General features: G+C 39.5%; 1 protein-coding gene across 4 annotated transcripts in view; it reads right to left on the bottom strand.

Annotated features, from left to right (window-relative positions):
• Positions 1 to 472: 472 nt before the first annotated feature.
• usp36 (ubiquitin specific peptidase 36) overlaps positions 473 to 22,883 on the bottom strand; it is a 96,065-nt gene continuing 73,654 nt past the window's right edge. For all 4 annotated transcript variants that reach the window (XM_059948434.1, XM_059948432.1, XM_059948431.1 and 1 more), the window contains 7 exons: positions 20,701 to 20,819; positions 17,903 to 18,371; positions 17,202 to 17,317; positions 9,478 to 9,680; positions 4,379 to 4,555; positions 3,356 to 3,471; positions 473 to 593 (listed from right to left, as the gene is read on the bottom strand). In XM_059948434.1, coding sequence (XP_059804417.1) covers positions 474 to 593; positions 3,356 to 3,471; positions 4,379 to 4,555; positions 9,478 to 9,680; positions 17,202 to 17,317; positions 17,903 to 18,371; positions 20,701 to 20,819 — 1,320 coding nt within the window. In that variant the 3' untranslated portion in view covers position 473. The remainder of the gene's footprint in view (positions 594 to 3,355; positions 3,472 to 4,378; positions 4,556 to 9,477; positions 9,681 to 17,201; positions 17,318 to 17,902; positions 18,372 to 20,700; positions 20,820 to 22,883) is intronic.

The raw sequence follows: 22,883 nt of genomic DNA on the forward strand, positions 1-22,883 counted from the left end.
GAATAGGGTTGAGAGGAATAATAAATCACCCATGATGGAATGGTGGAGCAGTCTTGATGGGCCAAATGGCCCAATTCTGCTCCTATGTCATGGTCAAAGCAGAGTGAGAGGTGACTTGATAGAGGTGTACAAGATGATAAGAGGCATTAATGGATTGGACATCCAGAGAGGGTGGAAAAGGTTAATACGAGAGAACTTAATTTTAAGATGACTGGAGGAAAGTATTGGGGGGGGGGGGGGTGGAAAACCGAGAGAAGAATGTTAGAGGCAATTTATTTACTCAGTGAGTGATGAGTATGTGCAATCTCTTGCCAGGAGTGGTGGTACAGGCAGATACTGACATGGATCATAGTAAAATGGGGACCTGTGTAAAGGGTTACACTGATCTTTTGAGTAGGTTAAAAGGTCGGCATAACATTGTGGGCTGAAGAGCTGTAATTTTGTATGTTCGTTGCTAGGCTACGATACTTACTTCAAAACCTGGAAAACTTTCGATTGTGAGTGGTCGACCAAAAATTCCTTCTGTTTTGCATTCTCTGGAAAACATTAAAGCTTCTCCTTCTTTCTCTTTTATATTTCTTCATCTTTTTGACCTGAGAACACAAAAATGCAGATTTCTATTACAACTTAAACTGCCTGACAGTATGTTTATTGGCAGCAGTTGTACACTACAGGACCTAAATCACACATCAAGTGGATGAGTTTAGACTTGCTACGACATAGCAAGCAAATAACAAAGTCTAATCCCATCTTCATCTATCAGAAACTCATGCAATTCCAGCATAAGGCCAATAAACTTGCATCAGTCTTGATGAAGAGTATTGACCCAAAGCATTGACTGTCCGTTCCATGGATGCTGCCTGACTCGCTGAGTTCCTCCAGCATTTTGCGTGGGTTACTCTGGACATTCAGCATCTGCTGAACCTCGTGTTTCTGATCAGGCTAATGGCATACCTGTACGATTCTTGACTTGTATTAATTATAGTCAAAAATGTCATCTTTGAAATATTGCTGCTCGATTTCTGTTAGTTAGAAGCCACAGAAATTATTCAATATTTATTGAGAAATACAGCCCTTCAAGCTGCACTGCCACCAGCAACCCCCAATTTAACCCTAGCCTAATTTTGGGACAATTTACAAGGAGCAATTAATCTACTAACTGGTACATCTTTGGACCGTGGGAGGAAACTGGGGCACCTGGAAGAAACCCACTTTCATGGGGAGGAAGCACAAACTCTTTTCAGAGGACGCCAGGATTGTACAGTCAGCCCCCCTTATCCACGGATTCTGCATGCGCAGATTCAACCAACTGCGGATCAGGAAAACCTGGAAGTTCTCTCTCCAGCACTTGTTGTTTGAGCATGTACAGACTATTTTTTCTTATTATTATTCCCTAAACAATACAGTATAACAACTATTTACATAGTATTTACATTGTATTAGGTATTATAAGTAATCTAGAAATGACTTAAAAGTACAGGCAGTCCCAGGGTTACGAATGAGTTCCATTCCTGAGTCCGTCTTTAAGTCGGATTTGAAGTTGGAACAGGTACATCCGGTATTATTTAGTGTCAGTTAGTCAAACGTTTTTCTTAGTATATAGTACATATTTTACCTTTCTAATCATATAAAACTCTCAAGAAACATACGTATTTTAATAATTAAACCACTGCTTTGCTTAGTAATAATTGTAGCTTTCAATCGGGGCAGGGCCTTTTGCATGCTCCATTAAAATTGTTCTGATCGTTGACCGACTGTAGTCTAATGCTTTTCCAATGACCAATGGCGTTTCACCTCTTTCCGATGGCTTTATTACTTCCACTTTATTTTCAATCGTGAACGTGATTATTTTCGTGAACAGAAACACTGCAGATTCAGAGCTGCACCGCCAGGTCCTAATGCCCACCGCACTGAGAATGTTAAATAAAGTCCGGGGTTCCGCTGGGTCCTAAAGACCACCACACTTTGGTATCCGCGGGGGGGGGGGGGGGGGGGGGTCTTGAAACCAATCCCCTGCGGATAAGGAGGGCCGACTGTACTCCAAACTGAGCTGTAATTGTGCTGCACGAACCGCTACACTACCATTTGTACATCAGTATTACACATTGCAATTTCAGAGATAGCATCTGTTGATTTCAATCAAAATATGCTACTCCTGAATAATCGGCAAATAAAACAATATGTCACACAACTAATGTGATTGGCCAGGTTTCTGATTTTCTGTAATCTGTCAGCAGGTTCTGCTTGGAGCATGAACCTTTTAAGTAGCTCTGGATTCTTCTAGGATAGGCAACGCGGTTTATAACAATTCCAACTACCTCTCCCACACGAGATATAAAGCCACTATGAGTTTGATAAGCAGCATTGACAAAAATTCTGGGGCAACACTTGCTTTAATTCTCCAAGCTGTTGCAGCTCCCAAAGAAAGGGGAACATCAGTAAAGCTATGCTTTGAGGGGAGACTGGATACCATGAGCAGACAACTCTCCGAAGATCTCATTGTAACATGCAAGATTCTGAAAGTGTGGACAAGTTTCCCTTTGCTGGTAGCTTTAGAATTAAAGGCATTAATCGCAGGTAGGAGGCCAGCTTCACAGGACTGGTGTTGTCACTCGAAATATTGTAACTCCTCTATCATGGTGAGTACGAAAGCCCCAAATTGAAATGTTTCTGGACCTATTAGTAACCATGAGAGATGGTATCAGGTGGGAAAAATCAGGGTACATATCACCCTTAACCTTACGGCAGGTAAAGCAGCCAGGAGGTGCAGTTAGGGCCCTTTCTGATTTACTCACATTGTATTTACATCCATTGACCACTTTATGAGGTACACCTGTACACCTGCTATTTAATGCACATACCTAATCAGCAAACTATGAGGCAGCATAAAAGCAAGCAGGAACGGCCAAGAGGCTCAGTTGTTATTCAGACTGAACATCAAAAATGGGATCCAAGTGACTTTGACTATGGAATAATTGTTGATGCCAGACGGGGTGGTTTGAGCATCTCAAAAACTGCTGACCTTTTGGGATTGCAAAACAGTCTCTAGAGGTTACAGAGAATGATGCAAAAAAAAACTGATTAAAAAAATCCAGTGAGTGGCAGTTCTGCAGATGAAAACGCCTTCTTGATGTGAGAGAGGTCAGAAGAGAATTGCCAGACTATCAAGCTGACAAGGCAGCGAAAGTAACGCAAATAGCCATGGTGAGCACAACACGTCAAACCTTGAAGTGAATGCGTCACAGCAGCAGAAGACCACAATAGGTTCCACTCCCACACTTAATAAAGTGGCCACTGAGTGTATATACACGATTCTATTTAATTAAGGGCTTCAAGGATAAACAGAGCCTCTTACCTTTCCCCGATCGAATTCTTCATCCCATTCATCAATGACACGCTCTTCTTTTGCATTTTTTACATAATTGATGGCATCCTCACTGATCGCTGATGTTGCCCCTCCCCAAGTCAGCACTACCAGAACAAAATGATGGATAGAACAATCATGATTCAGTTTAATTATACTTAAAAATATTTATCAGTACAATCTCAGTGCTAAATAATTAAATCTTGTCTCTCTTAATTATGTGTCAAGGGTAAACATACAGTTCCTGACTTGCCATTTAACTGCCTGATTGGAAAATAAATAATTCAACTTTTGCATGAAGTTCAGAGATGCAACCTGCAAAATTTTTTAGTCTTAGTGTTTTTGAAAGGGCTAGCTTCGATTGTCACGAAACGAAATGATACTAACCTGGCTTATCAAAGCTGTTTGAGCCTACAAAGTAAATAAATAAATCAGAGCCTATGAATAAAGCCAAGTTTTACTAAATTTCTCAGAGAGATGCAAATGTACTCCAATGTGAGGAGCAACCGCTCATCACTGGAAATAGGAAAATACACTCAAGATAATTTGCAATTCAGCTTAGTCACGTCATCAGAAGGGAAACAAAACTGGCCTCAAGCCTCTGCTCTGTTAGTTTGGGGAAGTGTATGAGTTTGCAGGAAGATAATGACCATTATTTATGCATGGTTTAAGTTATGAGAAGACCTCAAAAGTATATGGAAAAATTAAACAACTGAGAGTAGATAGCCAGTGGTTGGATGGACATCTCTTCTTAAGATAGAACAAGGTAACAGTCTCTTTGAGCCCGCACCACCCAATTACACCAATGTAACCAATTAACCTCCGAATCCATGTGTCTTTGGAATGTGGTAGGAAACTGAAGCACTCAGAGGAAACCCACACACAGTCACAGGGAGAATATACAAACTCCTTACAGACAGTGGCAGGAACTGAACCTAGATCGCTGGTGCTATAAAGCGTTACACTAAATGATGTGATACCATGTGATTAGTAGTAAAAGGCAAAAACCAAAACCTTCAGTTCCATAAGCTTTGTTGCTTGAATGTTTCAAGAGCTCTTCAATTACAGTGGATCCCTTCTTCACATCCTGGGCCAGGCTTGAAATGGGCTCTGCAGCTTTGCCCTCACCAGAATAATTCTGAGAGCGTCTAAAGCCACCCATGATCTGACTGTCCCATAAGATAACTGGAGCTGAAACACAGAAGCAGGTTACTGACAATCAAATGACCAACTTCTTGGTTCCCACTGTAAGATCATCTGCTTTGCGCCTGCAGCCAGACAGTTGATTTGCACGAGTCCATGACCAGTCAAGTTCTAATGCCAATTTAATATAGTAGATTTTGACAGAAACAATTAGTCTCAGAATTATGGCTCAGCTATTTAGGTTAGTGACAAAGAAAGGTCTCAGCTCTGCTGTACGACTGCCCATAAATGATGCCTGTGACATATGCAAACTCACCAGTCAAAATCCACAATACCCGACCCAATAATAAACAACACCCAATATTGAAAATGTACTAACATAATAATTTTCTTTTAAATAAGATGGTCATCGGGAAGGAAACAAAACAACAACAACTATTCTTACAGATATTGAATTTCTGACTTTAGTTAGGACAGATAGACCAGCCACCAACCCAACTACACTCCCACACTGCCATAAGGTTCTTGAACTGACTTTAAAAACCAATTTTAACTCAAGATTATATATACCTCCATTTGCACTAATATTGGTTATGTTTACTTTTATTTATTCTGTGCAAGTTATGTATAATTGATGCTAAGTTTATGAAATTTCTATTTGCCATATTCTGCACCGCTGCTGCAAAATGATAACTTTCATGGCATTAATACCGCAAGAATGTTTGACAATAAATTTGAACTTGTACTATACAAGTACAAAAGCCTGCAAGGACAACTGACCTACAGCAATGTCTTACTAAGACACTCATGGACAAAGAAATATCCCTTCTTAACTCGATCAAAGGTGTGAGAATGGTAAGAAATTTAGTTAATAAGACCCAAAATCCACAAAGGTCCATTTGCAATGGATAGAAAATATAGAAAACCTACAGCACAATTCAGGCCCTTCAGCCCACAATGCTGTGCCAAACATATACTTACTTTAGAAATTACCTAGGGTTACCCATAGCCTTCTATTTTCCTAAGCTCCATGTACCTATCCAGCAGACTCTTAAAAGGCCCTATCGTATCCGCATCCACCGCTGTTGCCAGCAGCCCATTCCACGCACTTACCACTCACTGCGTTTAAAAAAAAACTTACCCCTGACACCTCCCCTGTATCTATTTCCAAGTACCTTAAAACTGTGCCCTCTCATGTTAGCCATTTCAGCCCTGGGGAAAAAGCCTCTGATTATCCACACGATCAATGCATCTCATAATCTTATACACCTCTATCAGGTCACCTCTCATCCTCCGTCGCTCCAAGGAGAAAAGGCCAAGTTTACTCAACCTATTCTCATAAGGCACACTCCCCAATCCAGGCAACATCCTTATAAATCTCCTCTGCACCCTTCTATAGTTTCCACATCCTTCCATGACCAGAATTGAGCACAGTACTCCCAAGTGGGATCTGATCAGGGTCCAATATGGGTCTAACATTGATGAAGGCCAATGCATTGTATGCCTTAACCACACAACCTGCGCAGCAGCTTTGAGTGTCCTATGGACTCAGACCCCAAGATCCCTCTGATCCTCCACACTGCCAAGAGTCTTACCATTAATGCTATATTCTGACATCATATTTGACCTACCAAAATGAACCACCTCACACTTATCTGGGTTGAACTCTATCTGCCACTTCTCAGCCCAGTTCTGCATCCTATCAAAGTCCTACTGTAATCTCTGACAGCTCTCCATAATCTCCACAACACCCCAACCTTTGTGTCATCAGCAAATTTACTAACCCATCCCTTCACTTTCTCATCCAGGTAATTTATAAAAATCACAAAGGGGTCCCAGAACAGATCCCCAAGGCACACCACTAGTCACCAACCTCCATGCAGAATATAACCCGTCTACAACCACTCTTTTCCTTCTGTGAGCAAGCCAATTCTGGATCCACAAAGCAAGGTCCCCTTGGATCCCATGCTTCTTTACTTACTCAATAAGCCTTGCATGGGGTACCTTATCAAATGCCTTGCTGAAATCCATATACACTACATCTACTACTCTACCTTCATCAATGTGTTCAGTCACATCCTCAAAAAATTCAATCAAGCTCATAAAGCATGACCTGGCCTTGACAAAGCCATGCTGACTATTCCTTATTATATTATACCTCTCCAAATGTTCATAAATCCTGCCTCTCAGAATCTTCTCCATTAACTTACCAACCACTGAGGTAAGACTCACAGGTCTATAATTTGCTGGGCTATCTCTACTCCCTTTCTTGAATAAAGGAACAACATCTCCAACCCTCCAATGCTCCAGAACCTCTCCCGACCCCATTGACAATGCAAAGATCATCGCCAGAGGCTCAGCAATCTTCTCCCTCGCTTCCCATAGTAGCCTGGGGTACATCTCATCCGGACCTGGAGACTTATCCAATCTGATGCTTTCCAAAAGCTCCAGCACATCCTCTTTCTTAATGTCTATATGCTCAAGCTTTTCAATCTGCTGTAAGTCACCCTTACAATCACCAAGATCCTTTTCCGTAGTGAATACTGAAGCAAAGTATTCATTAACAATCTCTGCTATCTCCTCCGACTCCATACACACTTTTCCATCGTCACACTTGATTGGTCCTATTCTCTCATGTCCTATCCTCTTGCTCTTCACATACTTGTAGAATGCCTTGGGGTTTTCCTTAATCCTGCTCGCCCAGGCCTGCTCATGGCCCCTTCTGGCTCTCCTAATTTCATTCTTAAGCTCCTTCCTGCTAGTCTTATAATCTTCTAGATCTCCGTCTTCTAGTTTTTTGAACCTTTTGTAAGCTTTTCTTTTCTTCTTGACTAGATTTTCAACAGCCTTTGTACACCACTGTTCCTGTACCCTACCATCCTTTCCGTGTCATTGGAATGTACCCATGCAGAATGCCGTACAAATATCCCTTGAACATTTGCCACATTTCCCTGAGAACATCTGTTCCCAATTTTGCTTCCAAGTTCCTGCCTGATAGCTTCATATTTCCCCTTACTTCAATTAAACGCTTTCCTAACTTGTCTGTTTCTATCCCTCTCCAATGCTATGGTAAAGGAGATAGAATTGTGATCACTATCTCCAAAATACTCTCCCACTGAGAGACCTGACACCTGACCAGGTTCATTTCCCAATACCAGATCAAGAACAGCCTCTCCTCTTGTAGGCTTATCTACATAGTGTGTCAGGAAACCTTCCTGAACACACCTAACAAACTCCACCCTATCTAAGCCCCTTGCTCTAGCGAGATGCTAATCAATATTTGGGAAATTAAAATCTCCCACCATGCCAACCCTGTTATTATTGCACCTTTCCAGAATCTGTCTCCCTAGCTGCTCCTCGATGTCCCTGTTACTATTGGATGGTCTATAAAAAAACACCCAGTAGAGTTACTGACCTCTTCCTGTTTCTAACTTTCACCCACAGAGACTCAGTAGACAATCCCTGCATGACGTCTACCTTTTCTACAGCCGTGACACTATTTCTGATCAGCAGTGCCTTGCCCCCACCTCTTTTGCCTCCCTCCCTGTCCATTCTGAAACATCTATAGCCTAACACTCTAAGTAACTATTTCTACCCCTGAACCATCCAAGTCTCTGTAATGGCCACAACATCACAGCTCCAAGTACTGATCCACACTATAAGCCCTTCAGCTTTGTTCACAATGCTTCTTGCATTAGAACAGACATCTCAAACCATCAATCTGAGCGCATCCCTTCTCTATCACCTGCCTATCCTCCCTCTTGCACTGTCTCCAAGCTTTCTCTATTTTTGAGTCAACAGCCCCTTCCTCCATTTCTTCAGTTTGGTTTCCAGCCACCAGCCCCAGCAATTCTAGTTTAAACTCTCCCCAATAGTCTTAGCAAACCTCCTTGCCAGGATATTGGTCCCCCTCGGATCCAAGTGCAACCCGTCCAGACAGTGCAGACATGTTTCACCAAGACAGTCTATTTGGAAATCTGCACTGAAGATACAGGGCATTCAAGATGGAACTATCCCAGAGAGCTTGACTTTCTTGTAAGTAACTAGATCAAGATGTTAACTATTGCTGGAGACATCAAAATGCAGATCAGTGAAGGATTGATGTCTGGCATGAGAGCTGTCCTACAAGGAAAGGCTTAAGACATGGCCCGTATACAATGGAATTCAGTAGAATGAAAAGTGAGCTATGAGGCCCACGCTGTATTGATGTTTAAAGACCACTTCCCCTGGCTGCAGAGTTTAGTATTAGTGATAAAACCTCATTAAAAGATCAGCCAAGGTGAGGAGAAATTTCTATACATAATACTTAAAAATCTGGGCTGAAAAATTAGCCAGAAAGGACAATGCATTTTTTTTTTAAAAACAAATGGGCTTACATGCATATAAGTCATTCCCACAACAAAAGGGTTAAGGCAAAGAACGCCTTAACACCTTTGTAGGGTTAGATTTCATGTTCCTTTCTTAAATTATTTCAAAGAAAATGGTTGAACCTGTTGTAACAGGTAGTTTTCATTGCAAATATTCTACAAGGAAAACTAATATACGAGAGTCAGCAGTGTAGAAAATACCACATATAATCCCAATATGGCTGGCAATAATTTTCAGAAATTTAAATTTTCCCTTTTTCAGGTGGCACAAAAGCCTGAATTACCACATAATTTGATTCATGGAAACCCAACTTCTTTAAGTCATTTGGTTCTTGGACCAACTGGCGGAACTCTAATCATTATGAGTTTAGCAACACTGATCACTTTGATTACTTTCCACTAATGGACTTTCATTTTGTTCGAACTGTATCCTCTCTTGTAAAAGTAGTTTAATTTATGTTTTTTTTCTTGTGAATGCTGTTATCTGATGCCATGTGCTCGCGATGCTGCAGCAAGTCAATACTTGTGCATGCGACAAGAAGCTGAACAAGAAGAAGGCATTGCTAATTTTTAATAATCTATAAATGCAATAAAATAACCTACCTTGTTGACTTCCAGTTTTTCTTTTTGCTGGCTGCTCTGTTGGAGGTTCTGAATATTCATCTAAACTCATGCTTCTCTTTCGTTTCCTGCGTTTTTTCTCACTTTTTTTGCCATCTTTCGCTTCATGGTTTTTCTTTTTCAGTTCAAAATTTTCAGGTATTTCCAGATCCTCTTCAGCCTGTAGTTCATCCTGCATTGAATAACTATAATAAAATAGATTAACAATAAGTCTTTTAAAAAATTAAACAATCTGGGGCTTCCGGTAAGATGGCGATTGTTTAGCTGCTCCGAACTTTTGCTCTGTTATTCTCCCTATCTTTGCACTATATGTCTCCATTCTTAAAACTTAGTTAGGTATTTTATTAGGTCTCTTTTACTTGCCTGCGAACACATCTAGCTTATAATATCTACCAAAAGTACTAAAACCGGGAAAAAGGAAGCTTCTACGGCTTTGCCGGCTGACATTCTCGCTGCTTTGGAACAGCATCGACAAGATATTTTAAAGGAATTTAGAACTTCTTTCAAACAGCTGGATGTCAAATGCTAGAGTGGACGAACATACTGAACATTTATCTTGCATCAACTCAACCTCTGAAGATTTAAAACGCCGTGTTCAATATCTGGAATCTCTCTGCTCCAGCCTAGAGGAGAAGAATTGCAAACTTTTTTCCAAAATGGTGGATCTTGAAAACCGGAGCAGACGTTGCAATCTACGAATTCTTGGTTTGCCAGAGGCCACCGAAAAGGGCTCTCCCGTTGAATTTTTATCCGATTTTCTCTGTGAGATTTTTGGGAAAGAATTTTTTCCGACTCCACCTGAGCTTGAAAGGGCACACAGGATCTATGTACCCCGTGCAATTCTGGGTTCCGACCCACGGTCGGTAATTTTGTGCTTTCATCAATACCAGGTGAAAAACCGTTTGATTATGGAGGCACGCCGCAGAGGTACTTTTGCTTTTCAGAATACAGTCATTCGTTTTGTGAAGGATTTTGCCCCCCAGGTTCTGAAGATGCGTGCTGAGTTTAAAGGTGTAATGAAAGTGCTTTTTGATCGCGGACTCAGACCCTCCCTTCGAAACCAAGCCGATCTCCGAATTACGCTTACTACTGGAGAATATAAGTGGTTTAAATCAGTGAAGGAGGCTGAGGCGTTTGTTGTAAGTCTTTCGGCTACCTCGTCTTCTTCGGAACCGATCTGGCCTTCTAAAATGGTGGATAAGTACCTCTCGCAGTAAAGCTATTTTTTCCGGACTCAGACTTTACTTGAATAATTCAGATATTATCTATTGAAACTCTAAGGGCTGTAGACAATCTCTCCCTGGACTTGGTGCGTTCTTTCTAAATAGATAATCTGAGTTTAATGTTTCCCTGCGGACGTTTAGATTGCACTTGTGTAATCTATTTTATTCTTGTATAACTTTATCTATAGAGATCTACAATTGACTCTAATTTGTTTTGGAGGTTTGGAGTTTTTATTGAAGGCCTCCCTGTTGGTTGATTCATAGTTTAATTTTGCTTTTTTCCCCCCTGTAAATGGTTGATAAGTACTCTCTTCGAATCTATAATTTCTCCCTTTTCTCCCTCCCCTTTTTTCTTCTATTAATCTTCTATAATTTTTCGCGGGTAGGTTAGTTTTGGTTTTCTTCTGATTTTCTTTGTATTAAGTTTTATACTTCTGTTGAAGTTGTTCCTATTTGTAATTATGTTTTCTAGTGCATAAACTAGTTACCATTTGCTATAGTATTTATACGAAACTGTTGTTAACGACACAGAACTGGAAGTCATATTTGGGTTAATTTTTTTGGTAGAGCTAGCTGCTTTTTTTGGTTCTCCAGTTCTAACACTACTCACTGTTCCTTTTGCTTTCCTTTGTTACTCAGGACATGTTTCTGTTTTGATTCTACGAATCTATGTTTACATTTTTGCTCCCAGACTGTTATTGTACTGCTGGACTTTTTATATACCTGCTGCCTTCTATGCACTAACAATTGATAATGGTTAATACACTTAAATTTGTGAGCTGGAATGTAAAGGGATTGAATCACCCTGTTAAAAGAAGGAAGGTCTTCTCACATATTAAACAACTCAAAGCTGACATTGCTTTCCTTCAAGAAACTCATATCCGTTGTTCTGATAACTCCTGGCTTTTGGCAAAGTGGGCGGGTCAGCATTTTCATTCATCCTTTGCCGCCAAAGCTGGGGGGGGGGGGGGGGGGTCTCCATCCTTATTAATTCAAATATTCCTTTCGAACTCCATAATAAGATATCTGATACAAATGGCCATTTTATTATTGTTTCTGGTAAACTATATAATACTGAAGTTGTACTAGCAAACCTGTATGTCCCCAATTTTGATGATGTTAATTTCTTTGAACATTTTTTCTCCTCTCTACCAGATTTAAACTCATACTCTCTTATACTGGGTGGTGATTTCAATTGTTGGTTAGATCCTAATTTGGATCGATCGTCCTCTGTTAAAAGACCACCTACTAAATCTGCCTTAGCTATTCAATCATTTCTCTCTAATTATGGTATCTCTGATATATGGCGTTTCCTTCATCCCACTGAGAGAGATTATTCTTTTTTTTCCCACATGTTCACCATACCTTTACTGGAAATGACTACTTCTTACTCGATAATCAACTCATTCCATTTGTCTATTCTTGTGATTATCAGAGTATACTGATTTCTGACCATGCCCCAGTTACTCTGTCTTTAAATTTTCCTGGTCTCCCTCAGAGGAATAAACACTGGCGACTTGATTCGACTTTATTAACGGATGATGATTTTCTAAAATTTATTAAGGATCAGATAACCTTTTATTTTAACACCAATACATCACCTGAAGTGTCATCCCAGATTGTCTGGGATGCCATGAAAGCATATTTGAGGGGTCAAATAATCTCCTATACAGCAAATCTTAATAGAAAGTCCTGTGCAGATCGATTAGACCTCATTAATCAGATTAAAGAATTGGATCAACTGTATGCTCAAACTAAGACTCCTGAACTATTCAAGAAGCGTGTAGAACTTCAAACTAAATTTAATCTTCTGTATACTCAACCTGTCGAACACCAACTTCTTTAAAGTAAGAGTCGCTTTTATATTCATGGTGACAAATCTGGTAAATTTCTAGCCAATCAGCTGAGGTGTTCCAAAGCCAAACAACATATTATAAAGATCCGGAAGAAGAATGGAGACTTTACACCGGATCATTTAGAAATCAATGACGCATTTAAAAATTTCTATTCTCGACTTTATTCCTCCGAATCTTTGAATGACAATATCTCTGTTGATCATTTTTTAAATAATCTGAATATTCCTTCGCTTTCACCTGATTCTAAAGCCAAACTTAATGTGCCTACATCATCAGAAGAAATATCTTTTGCAATCTCTGCATTGTCTTCAGGGAAATCTCCTGGACCTGATGGGTTCCCCATAGAATTTTATCAATCATTCTCTTCACTTCTTTCTCCTCAGTTACTCTCAGTATTATCTGACTCGTTTAATTATGGCAAATTGCCACCCTCTTTTAATGAGGCATCTATTATTCTTTTATTATAAAAGGGTAAAGACCCAACAGAGTGTTCCTCGTATAGGCCGATTTCTTTGCTTAATGTTGATGTTAAAATCTTGGCCAAAGTTTTGGCTTATAGATTAGAAACTGTTATTCCCTCTATTATTTCTGATGATCACACTGGTTTTATTAAAAACAGTCTTCCTTTTTTTAAACATTCAGCGTTTATTTAACATTTTATACTCACCTCCAACTGGGATTCCTGAATGTGTTATTTCTCTTGATGCGGAGAAAGCATTTGATCGTATAGAGTGGAACTACCTTTTTGCAGTTTTAGAAAAATTTGACTTCGGTCAAAGTTTTATCTCTTGGGTCAAATTGCTGTATTTGCGTCCTACTGCCTCTGTTTTAACTAATTTTCAGAAATCCCAGTTATTTAACCTCAAACGTGGCACCTGTCAGGGATGCCCTTTAAGTCCCTTTCTCTTTGATTTGGCTATGGAACCTTTGGCGATAGCATTTCGAAATTGTCCTGAATTGACCGGGATTTGGAGAGGGGGTGTTGAGCATAAAGTTTCTCTTTATACTGATGACTTATTACTTTTTCTTTCAAATCCATCTACATCCTTACCTCCAATGTTTTCACTTCTTGACAAGTTTAGCCAGTTCTCTGGATATAAACTTAATTTACATAAGAGCGAACTTTTCCCAATTAATAAAGAAGCACAAGAATTAACATTTCGTGATCTCCCTTTTAAAGTAGTTCATAATCAATTTACTTATCTTTGGATTACAGTCACAAGGAAGTTTAAAGATCTCTTCCATGAAAATTTTGCCAATTTTTCATATACTATAAAACAGAGTCTGTTACAATGGTCACCTCTATCTATGTCTTTGGTAGGTCATATTAATGTTGTTAAAATGTATGTTCTCCCTAAACTTTTATATTTATTTCAATCAATCCCAATCTTTATTCCTAAATCTTTTTTTGATTCTTTAGACTCTATTATTTTGTCATATTGGTGGAAGAATAAGCGCTCTAGAATTAATAAAGTTTATCTCCAAAAAATCTAAAAAAGAGGGTGGCATGGCTTTACCTAACTTTCGTTTATATTATTGGGCAGCCAATATACGTTGTGCTACCTTTTGGTCCTTTTTCCATGGCCAGCCCGATTGCCCTAATTGGGTGGCAACGGAGTTGAGCTCCACTAAAGAATTATCTATCTCTGCACTTCTTGGCTCTGTACTCCCTAGTAGCTTGTCCAGATTAATAGTTAATCCTCTTGTTAGACACACTTTGCGTATATGGGCTCAGTTTAGGAAATTTTATGGTTTCCATGGTTTTTCCTTTTCTAGCCCTATCTTACCTAATCACCTTTTTTTACCTACTACGTATGACTCAGCATTCCAGGATTGGTATAGGAAGGGCATTAGACATTTTGAAGATCTTTTTATTGATAATCGCTTTGCTTTTCAACAGCTCTCTGCTAAATTCAATCTGCCCAATGCTCATTTTTTTTAGATATCTCCAAATTAGACACTTTATTACTCCTTTAATTCCTAACTTCCCTGAAATGCCTGAGAAAAATGTTATGGACTTATTTCTTTCTATTAATCCACTAGTTAAAGGTTTAATATCATTTATTCGTGATAAATTAGCAGCCTTATGACGTGCTCCTGTGGATAAAATTAAAATGGCATGGGAGCATGATTTAAATACCTCCTTATCTTTTGAGACTTGGGACTCGATTCTCAAATCGGTTAATTCAACCTCTCTTTGTGCTCGCCATTGCCTTTTACAGTTTAAGATTGTTCATACAGCCCATATGTCTAAATCTAAATTATCTCGATTTTACCCTAACATTAGTCCGCTTTGTGATAAATGCAAAAGGGGCGAGGCCTCTCTCATTCATATGTACTGGTTTTGTCCTAGCTTGGAGAAATTTTGGAAAGATGTCTTCATAACGTTATCGTATATTCTGAATCACCACCTAGAACCTAACCCTTTAATTGTTTTGTTCGGTTTCTGGGATGAGACAGATTTACGTCTGAGTTCGACTAAGTGTCGAATATTATATTTTGCCTCTCTCCTGGCTAGCCGTTTAATCCTCCTTAGGTGGAGGAATGTTGCCCCACCCACGCATGCTCAATGGCTTGTTGATATTATGGCCTGCTTAGACCTTGAAAAAATTCATTATTCAGTTCTTAATTTGGATTTAAAGTTCCATAAGGTCTGGGGACCTTTTATTGAGTACTTTCATAACTTTCCTCTTAACTAAGGTTGTTGTTGTTGTTGTTGTTTTTTTTTCGGTCCCTCCTTTTTTTTTTGGTAGTAGGCATTAATATCTTCTGTTGCTAAGTGTATTTACAGTTTTGGGAGTTTGATTGTCCTGATTTATATTCTCTATATTGTGTTGTGGTTGGTCTGGAGTTTTTTTTTGTTGCGGGGCTTGGGGAGGATACTAATTTTACATGTCTTCAATTTGGGTGCTTTTTCAATTATCTTTCTTTGTATCATATTATTATTGTATGTTTATTTTTGCACTGTATCAATGTTCTTCATTTTGATCTGGGTTTTTTTTATTTGTAGCTATGTAGAAAATGTATAAAAAAACTAATTTAAAAAATTAAACAATCTATTTTATCTACTAAAGACTTACAGAATAACACATTTACAAGAAAACCCCTTGCAAATCTTGGCTGCTTCTGATGAGAATATTATATGGTAGAAGACCTCCATCAAATACCACTTTGAAAACTTTGTTCTAAAAATTTTAAGCTAACATAATGAAACTTCAGGAAAAGAGTAAGTGACACAATGACGAGCAGATTCAGCACAAGCAACCAAGGCCAAATTTCTATCCCAGCAAGTTTCACTGTCATTAAAATCAAAACTTTCTGCAAATCAGGCATTTCAGGGTCCCTCTGCAGTGCATTGTGTTGAGGCTTTAACCAAATTATTGCAAATAATTGATTTTACATCTGTGTTATGTTTGCAATTTTCCAGCCTGGATGATGGGTTGAACCCACTGCCCTTGGATTCTTGGATGGGATTCACTGTTATTCATTGCTTTTTGATAGGAGATTTGAATTGTGGCATGTAAAATTCCACATACCTTTGATCCACCTTGTATGATTTAGAAATAGAGAAGTCACTTGTCCAAATCTTGTAAGCCACAGAATAATACAGAAACTCAATGCATGAAAGCATCCAGACATGGTCAAGATGTTCAGAACATCTGAATGGGGAAGGAATGTGATCCAAGTGATTTTGACTGTGAAATGATTATTGCTGTCAGATGGAATGGTTTGAGTATTTCAGCAACTGCTGAATTCTTGGGAATTTCTAGCGCAACAGTCTTTAGAGTTTACAGAGAATGGCGCAGAAGAAAAACATGCAGTGAGCACCACTTCGATGGGCAAAATGCCTTGTTAATGAGAGAGGTCAGAGGAGAATGGCCAGACTGCTTCAAGCGGCAGTAATTCAAAATAACCACACGTTATAGCAGTAGTGGGCAGAAGGGAGTTTCTGTCCAACCTTGAAGTGGATAGGCTACAGCTGCAGAGGATCATGGACATACACTCAGTATATACTGATGCGAGTATGGCTTTCTTATTTTTTAAGCGATAGAAATGCAATACCCAGTGGATGGTCTCCAGTTAAAGAATTGCCATAATGGCAAGCGGCAGCTCTATACAAATTCTGAAATACACACTTCAGTCAACAGGACTTGGATCACCAAGGAATATTATCAAACCTGGATATTCCTAATGTAGGAGGGAACCTGTGAAATAAGCAACAAGTGTCAAGATTCGAAAATGACACTGGCTGCCAAGTGACAGGAAAGTGAGCAACACATTTCAAATGAGAACAAAAGTGTTTAAGGATTGACAGTACCAAATGTGGAAACCAAATTAGGCCTGTATGATGCCCATAGCCTCTACAATTTTCTTCATCTGCCCTCAGTGAGAGTCCAGCAAAAACGCCTGAATACAAAAGCAGATGTTGCCACTCCATGTGTATATTTAAACACTGGGGGCAATAGAAAGCAGTCACTTCATGCCAGAGGTTATAAGCTAGAAAGCCGAGAGTATTTCAGGGGATGAAAATAGTCAAACACAGGTGCTGGAAAAATTCAGGGAAATTAATGGAAAACACCACTCCATCAAATCATAAAAACATCCTGACCAATCATAAATCACGTACCTTTCAACAGCAGTCTCGGCAAGGTGGTTTGCTTCAGATACTTTGACATGCTTATTACGCTTCTTTTTTTTCTTAACTTTCATTTGGATGAGCCTTCCTGAACCATTCTTCTCATTCTGCAATACATTAGCCTACTTTAGAAATTATTTCATACAATCACTTCAAACTGCACATTGCTTAAACACCTTTAATGTAATGATCAGAAAACAAATGTAATGAACAAGACACAGTCTTTACTAATGCATGCATCTTTCTACTACAGCTTAGAATCTTGACATTTTGATGACAATTAAAATATTCAATCCAGTATCCAAAAGTGGCACACAAAATTCAATAAGGTATTTCAATTATTTTAAGAATCTGTGCAGTATTGTGTTTAGAGCAGTGAGGCAAGGACATAGCTAACATGCCTTCTTGAACAGATAAACTGAGACTGCATATTTAACAAAAGGTTATGAAATATTAACAAAAGGTTAATATCTCTCGAACTGACCAGTAAATCTCTCACTACTCTGGCTCATCTTAAAATAGTAGGTTTGGTCAGTTTTGATGTGCCAAGTCTACATGAAAAAGAGTGTGCTTTTCTTCAATGAAAACATGCAGTCCCATGATAAAATATACACAAAGAAACTACACATCATGTTCGCTTTCATACTGCTGAAATGAATCACGTACTAATACATCTCCACGGAATAACTTACTTGCAGTCGGTCACATGCACCACCATTCTCTTCTGCCGTATGTCGCTTTTTCTTGCCTTTGTGTTTGCTGTGAGTCTTGGCAGCTTCATCACAGTTTGTCTGGACAGTTGATTCAGAATCAAAAGAAATCGCATCCCTTTTCAAAGTGGATTTATGTTTTTTCTTTTTCCTTTTACTACTGTTGTATGGGTCCATGGAGTTGGCGATGCTAAGTCTGTGTGGCTCATTTGCCAATTCAGTCTTAGAATTGCACATTTTTCCAGTACTCTTACTGGATACACTATTCTTTTCCAATGAGGTAGCACTGCCATCAACTGGAAAACAGGGTAGCCCAGTTGCTTCCTTGGCTTTTGATGACTGTAGCTGCGACTCAGAGTAACTAGAACTACATGACTTTTTAGAGATTTTAGATGAAGAACAAAATCCTGTTTGTTGGGAAATCTGCATTTTTGGAGTTGGTGGGAAAGTCCTAAAATAGAGAAAAAGTGCATTTTGCAAAAATTCTTAACAACTAATTTCCTAGAACACAAATATGGTACTGAAACAGGAATCACACTGAATGCCTTAACCGCTAGCTCCACCATTCAACAGTACGATCACCTCATTCCTCTCAACTCCTCCAAGTGGATATATATGTGTTTTTTTTACAGCTGCACAGACCAACCATTGCTTTCAGCAGGAATTTTTTTTTTGGTTTACGAGGCCAGAAACCTGTGTGGCACTTCAAAGGACATTGTATAAAAGAAAATTCCAGCTGTGCAACAAGGCTATGTGTACAGGAGCATTACAGTTACTGCGCTGGTGCACAACTTACAGGAAACAGTACATATGAATCTCATTCAACTACTGGTACACCCATACCCCTGTAGTCGGTTGAATGAGTCTCTTTTCTTGGGCAGTCTCTCAGCATCCAGAAGGATTTTGTGGGTTCTGAGACCACTAATTAGGCCAGTGTGGGAGCTGCACATCTGAAGTATATAATACTTTACATAATCTTTAAAAATACCAGATTTCAAAGGTTCACTGGCTTAAAATTAAAATTAAAACTGGACAAAACAAAGCAAATCTAACAGGCCACCTAAAATATTTACGGCTAAATAGAGTACAGGCAATTCTGCTATAACATGATAGATATATTCTTAAGAAACTCCCATTACAGAAAGTTGCAGTGTAACAGAACAGGCTGTAGTTGCCTTCAACAGCTTTTCTCGACTGCAAAATAACCAATGCAACCCATATAATGCAAAGAGTGTTCTCTAATCCATCAGTCCCGTTATAAACAACCTGCATTATAGCAGAACAATCTGTATATTTTATCCATACACTCACTGAACAAAATTGTGGATGCATAATTACTTCAGTGTGTAAAAAACTCTTGATGAAGTCAAAATAATGACATTAATCATAATAACCTTCAAAGCTCTAAAAACAAATAGGCTTTCAATTATTGGTTTTCCTAAAGTTTGTCCAGATTTGCCTGCATGAAACTCTCAAAAATTGCACTGAGCTCTTCACTTGCTAGCTCACTAGAAACTATAGGAATGCTTAGGACTCAAATAGATCATTTCAAATGTTAACCAAATTTCAAAGATGTGTCGCTACACTAAAAACAATGCACTTTGGGAGGACACCTTACACTTGCCTACATTAAATTCCATCTGCAATTTTTAGCCCATTTTTACAGTTGGTCCAGATCCCACTGCAACCTTTGACAGTCTTCCTCACTGGCCATTACATCTCCAATCCTGATATTATCTGTAAATTTGCTGACCCAGTTTTACCACATTATCATCCAGTTCATTGATATAGATGACAACGTGTACCCCGAGTGGTGAAAGAGTCTATGAAAATTAAAATAACCCAGAAGAACTTTGAGGCCTCAATGCCTAGTCTGCATTGCATTAGGTCTCTAGACCTGTGGTTCTCAACCTGGGGTCCACGCACCCCTCAATGGTAGGGGTCCATAGCATTAAAAAGGTTGGGAGCCCCTGTTCTAGAACTTGGGGTGGCATGGTAGTGTAGTGGTTAGCACAATGTTTTATAGTACCAGCAACCCAGGTTCAATTCCCGCCCTTACTCCTTAAGGCGACTGTACCTTCTCCCTGTGACCACATGGGCTCCCTCCAGGTGCTCCAGTTTCTTCCCATAGTCCAAAGACGTACCGGTTAGTAGGTTAATTGGTCATTGTAAACTGTCCCATGATTAGGGCAGGGTGCAATGGGGGAGGAGCTTGCTGTGTTGGCACAGCTCAAAGGGCCAGAAGGGCCCATTCTGCACTGTATCTCAATAAATAAATTACTTAGAACACCATCACTTAAGGAGGTTAAACTGTTGGGTGGCAGGGTGGTGATGTGTCTCTACTAAAAGAGGGGCAAGGTGATCCTTCTCTCCACTAGCCTGCAGGTCACCTTGGGCAAGCCATGGGAGCAGGTGGTGGATGATCGTTTGAGCAGCTGCTGCATACCACAAGTCCTGGTTATGCCACCACTATTGCCAGTCTCTGAAGAGTATTGATAATGGCTTGGGTCATTCATCTTGTAAAGACACTGCCCAGAAGAAGGCAATGGCAAACCACTTCTGTAGAAAAATTTGCCAAGAACAATTATGGTGATGGAAAGACCATGTTCGCTCACATCTTAGAACATGGTACATAACAAGTGAATGAGGTTGAACTGAATTAATCAGACAATTAAGGAGTAGTTATAAAAATTTATTGAATTCTTTGAGCTGCTTTACTCATCTTGTGCAATTTCACCATGAAAGAATGATTCAGTTCTTAAGCAGCACGTTTCTCTTACCTAGTTTTGTTTGCAGAAGGAAATGGGTGGCCTTTATTCATTAATTTTGCTTTGTGGACTGATGAGAGTAGTGATGGGGAGCGTGGCTCATTTTCTGTCACCTTCCAGCTGGTGGTGGCCTGCAGTTATTGACATAAATAAAAACTTGGTGGTCTAAAAAGTATCCATGAATGAAGAAAACATAAAAGAGGGTATGGCAAAGAAGAATCAGAAAGTTTTCATGGTTAGACAGCTAGGGAAACAAAGTAGGAAAACAACAGACAGAAAATGTTCAAATAATTACCATTTATCAGTTTAGATAGATTTGCAGTTTTAGATTATTTATGCCGGACACAAATAAAATCAGAAATCTTAAAATTATAAAATATACCAATGTAATGTGTTTTATAACATACACCCAGTGGCCGCTTTATGAGGCACATCCTGTACCTAATTAAATGGCCACTGAGTGCATGTCTTGTGTTTATAGCTGAATGAAATTATTCAAATATAAGCACATGTAAAAGGCACACTAACCACCACCAGTGCACATAAACAAACTGTTCTGGAATGAAAAAGCAATAGTTGTAATTCCAGAGTCCACTTCATGGAATCATGCTTGCCAGCTTACTGAAAGATTATTTTACTACTGTTTAAACTAGTTAATTAAATTCTCAGCCCTGAAGGAGGATCTTGGCCCAAAACATCAACTACCTATTCTTTTCCATAGATTCTGCCTGACCTCTCGAGTTCTTCCTGCATTTTGTGTGGTTGCTTGAGATAAATACAATTTATTTTTGATTTAACTACTCCAGATTCTTGAATCTGTTTACATAAAACAAGACCGCAAGCAACATGAAGTAGAGTAACCTCTCAATTGAACCAGTACACGATTATGGTCAGCCATACAAATTACCACAAGCCCTGGTTAAAGCAGAGCTAGAGTTCATTCTCTGGGATGAGGATGACAGCCAAGGACAATGATGAGTAGGGAGGAATGTTAAAAATGCAGAACTCCCACCCTTGTTCACTATCCATGATGACCACCTCCCCTCCTTCAGTCCAGATGGAGGGCCTCAACCCAAAACATCCACTGTCCATTTCCTCCACAGATACTGCCCAGATTCTCCAGCATCTTGCGTGTTGCTCCGGATTCTAGCATCTGCAGTTGTTTATGTCAGCATTAATCTGATGTTCTGCTTAGCCTCTGTTAGGATTGCTCCACTCTGGACCCAACTGCAGCAGAGGCCCAAATCTTGGGATAAATTTAAACTGCTCAGTGAGTAATTGACCAAGTAAAACTCAGGAACGAGGACCTGGTAAAATTTGGTGGGAAATCCAAGATGTACAAAACTGTTGGGAACGTCACACCCAGCACCAAGATTGATGCTGGGTGTTGAGGTCAACAGAATATCTCAACAGGTCTTCCTCAGGTCAGCATCCAACTAACTTCAAGAGCTTCAAGAAATGCAATCCATGGCTACAAGGAACAAAATCGGACAAAAGTAGGCTGCTCAGTGATGAGTGTGCCACATAACCTTCAGTTAATGACTTCCCCCAACAAAACAGCAGCCAGACTCTTTTGACGTTCATTAACACTAACAGGGAAAATCTTCCATCATTAGTATCTCAGCCACTGGTCAGAAACTTAATTGGCCTACTCACATAAACATTGAGGTGCAAGAGCAGGTCAGGGTTTGGGCACTGTGCAGCTAGTGACTCTCGAGTCTCCATAAAACCCACCTACCATTTAAAAAGCAGATCAGCAGTGCAATGCAATGCACATGGCTTAATGAGCACAACTCCAAAAACATGCCAGAACTGAATACAATGGAGACAAAGTGATTTGCACACGCATCATTTCCTCCATCGATAGAACATCACCACCGAAAAAGGTACCAACAAGAACCACTTCGGCCAATATTTCAATTATATCTCCAAATTTCCATCCTGAATGACAGCAAATCATAAACATGAGAATGTCTACAGATTCTGGAAATTCAAAGCAAAGCACACAAAGTGCTGCAGGAGCTCAGCAGGTCAGTCCGCATCTATGGAAATGAATAAATAGTCAACTTTTGGGCTGAGACTCTTCTTCAGAACTGTAACAGCAAATAACTTGAAGTATCAAATTCATAAATCGCCTATTTGACTTGGTAATATATCTCCATCCTTCAACATCTCCGAGTTAAAATGCTGGAACT

The sequence above is a fragment of the Hypanus sabinus genome, chromosome 23 (assembly GCF_030144855.1).
Source record: "Hypanus sabinus isolate sHypSab1 chromosome 23, sHypSab1.hap1, whole genome shotgun sequence".
In the NCBI taxonomy this organism is placed as follows: Eukaryota; Metazoa; Chordata; class Chondrichthyes; order Myliobatiformes; family Dasyatidae; genus Hypanus; species Hypanus sabinus.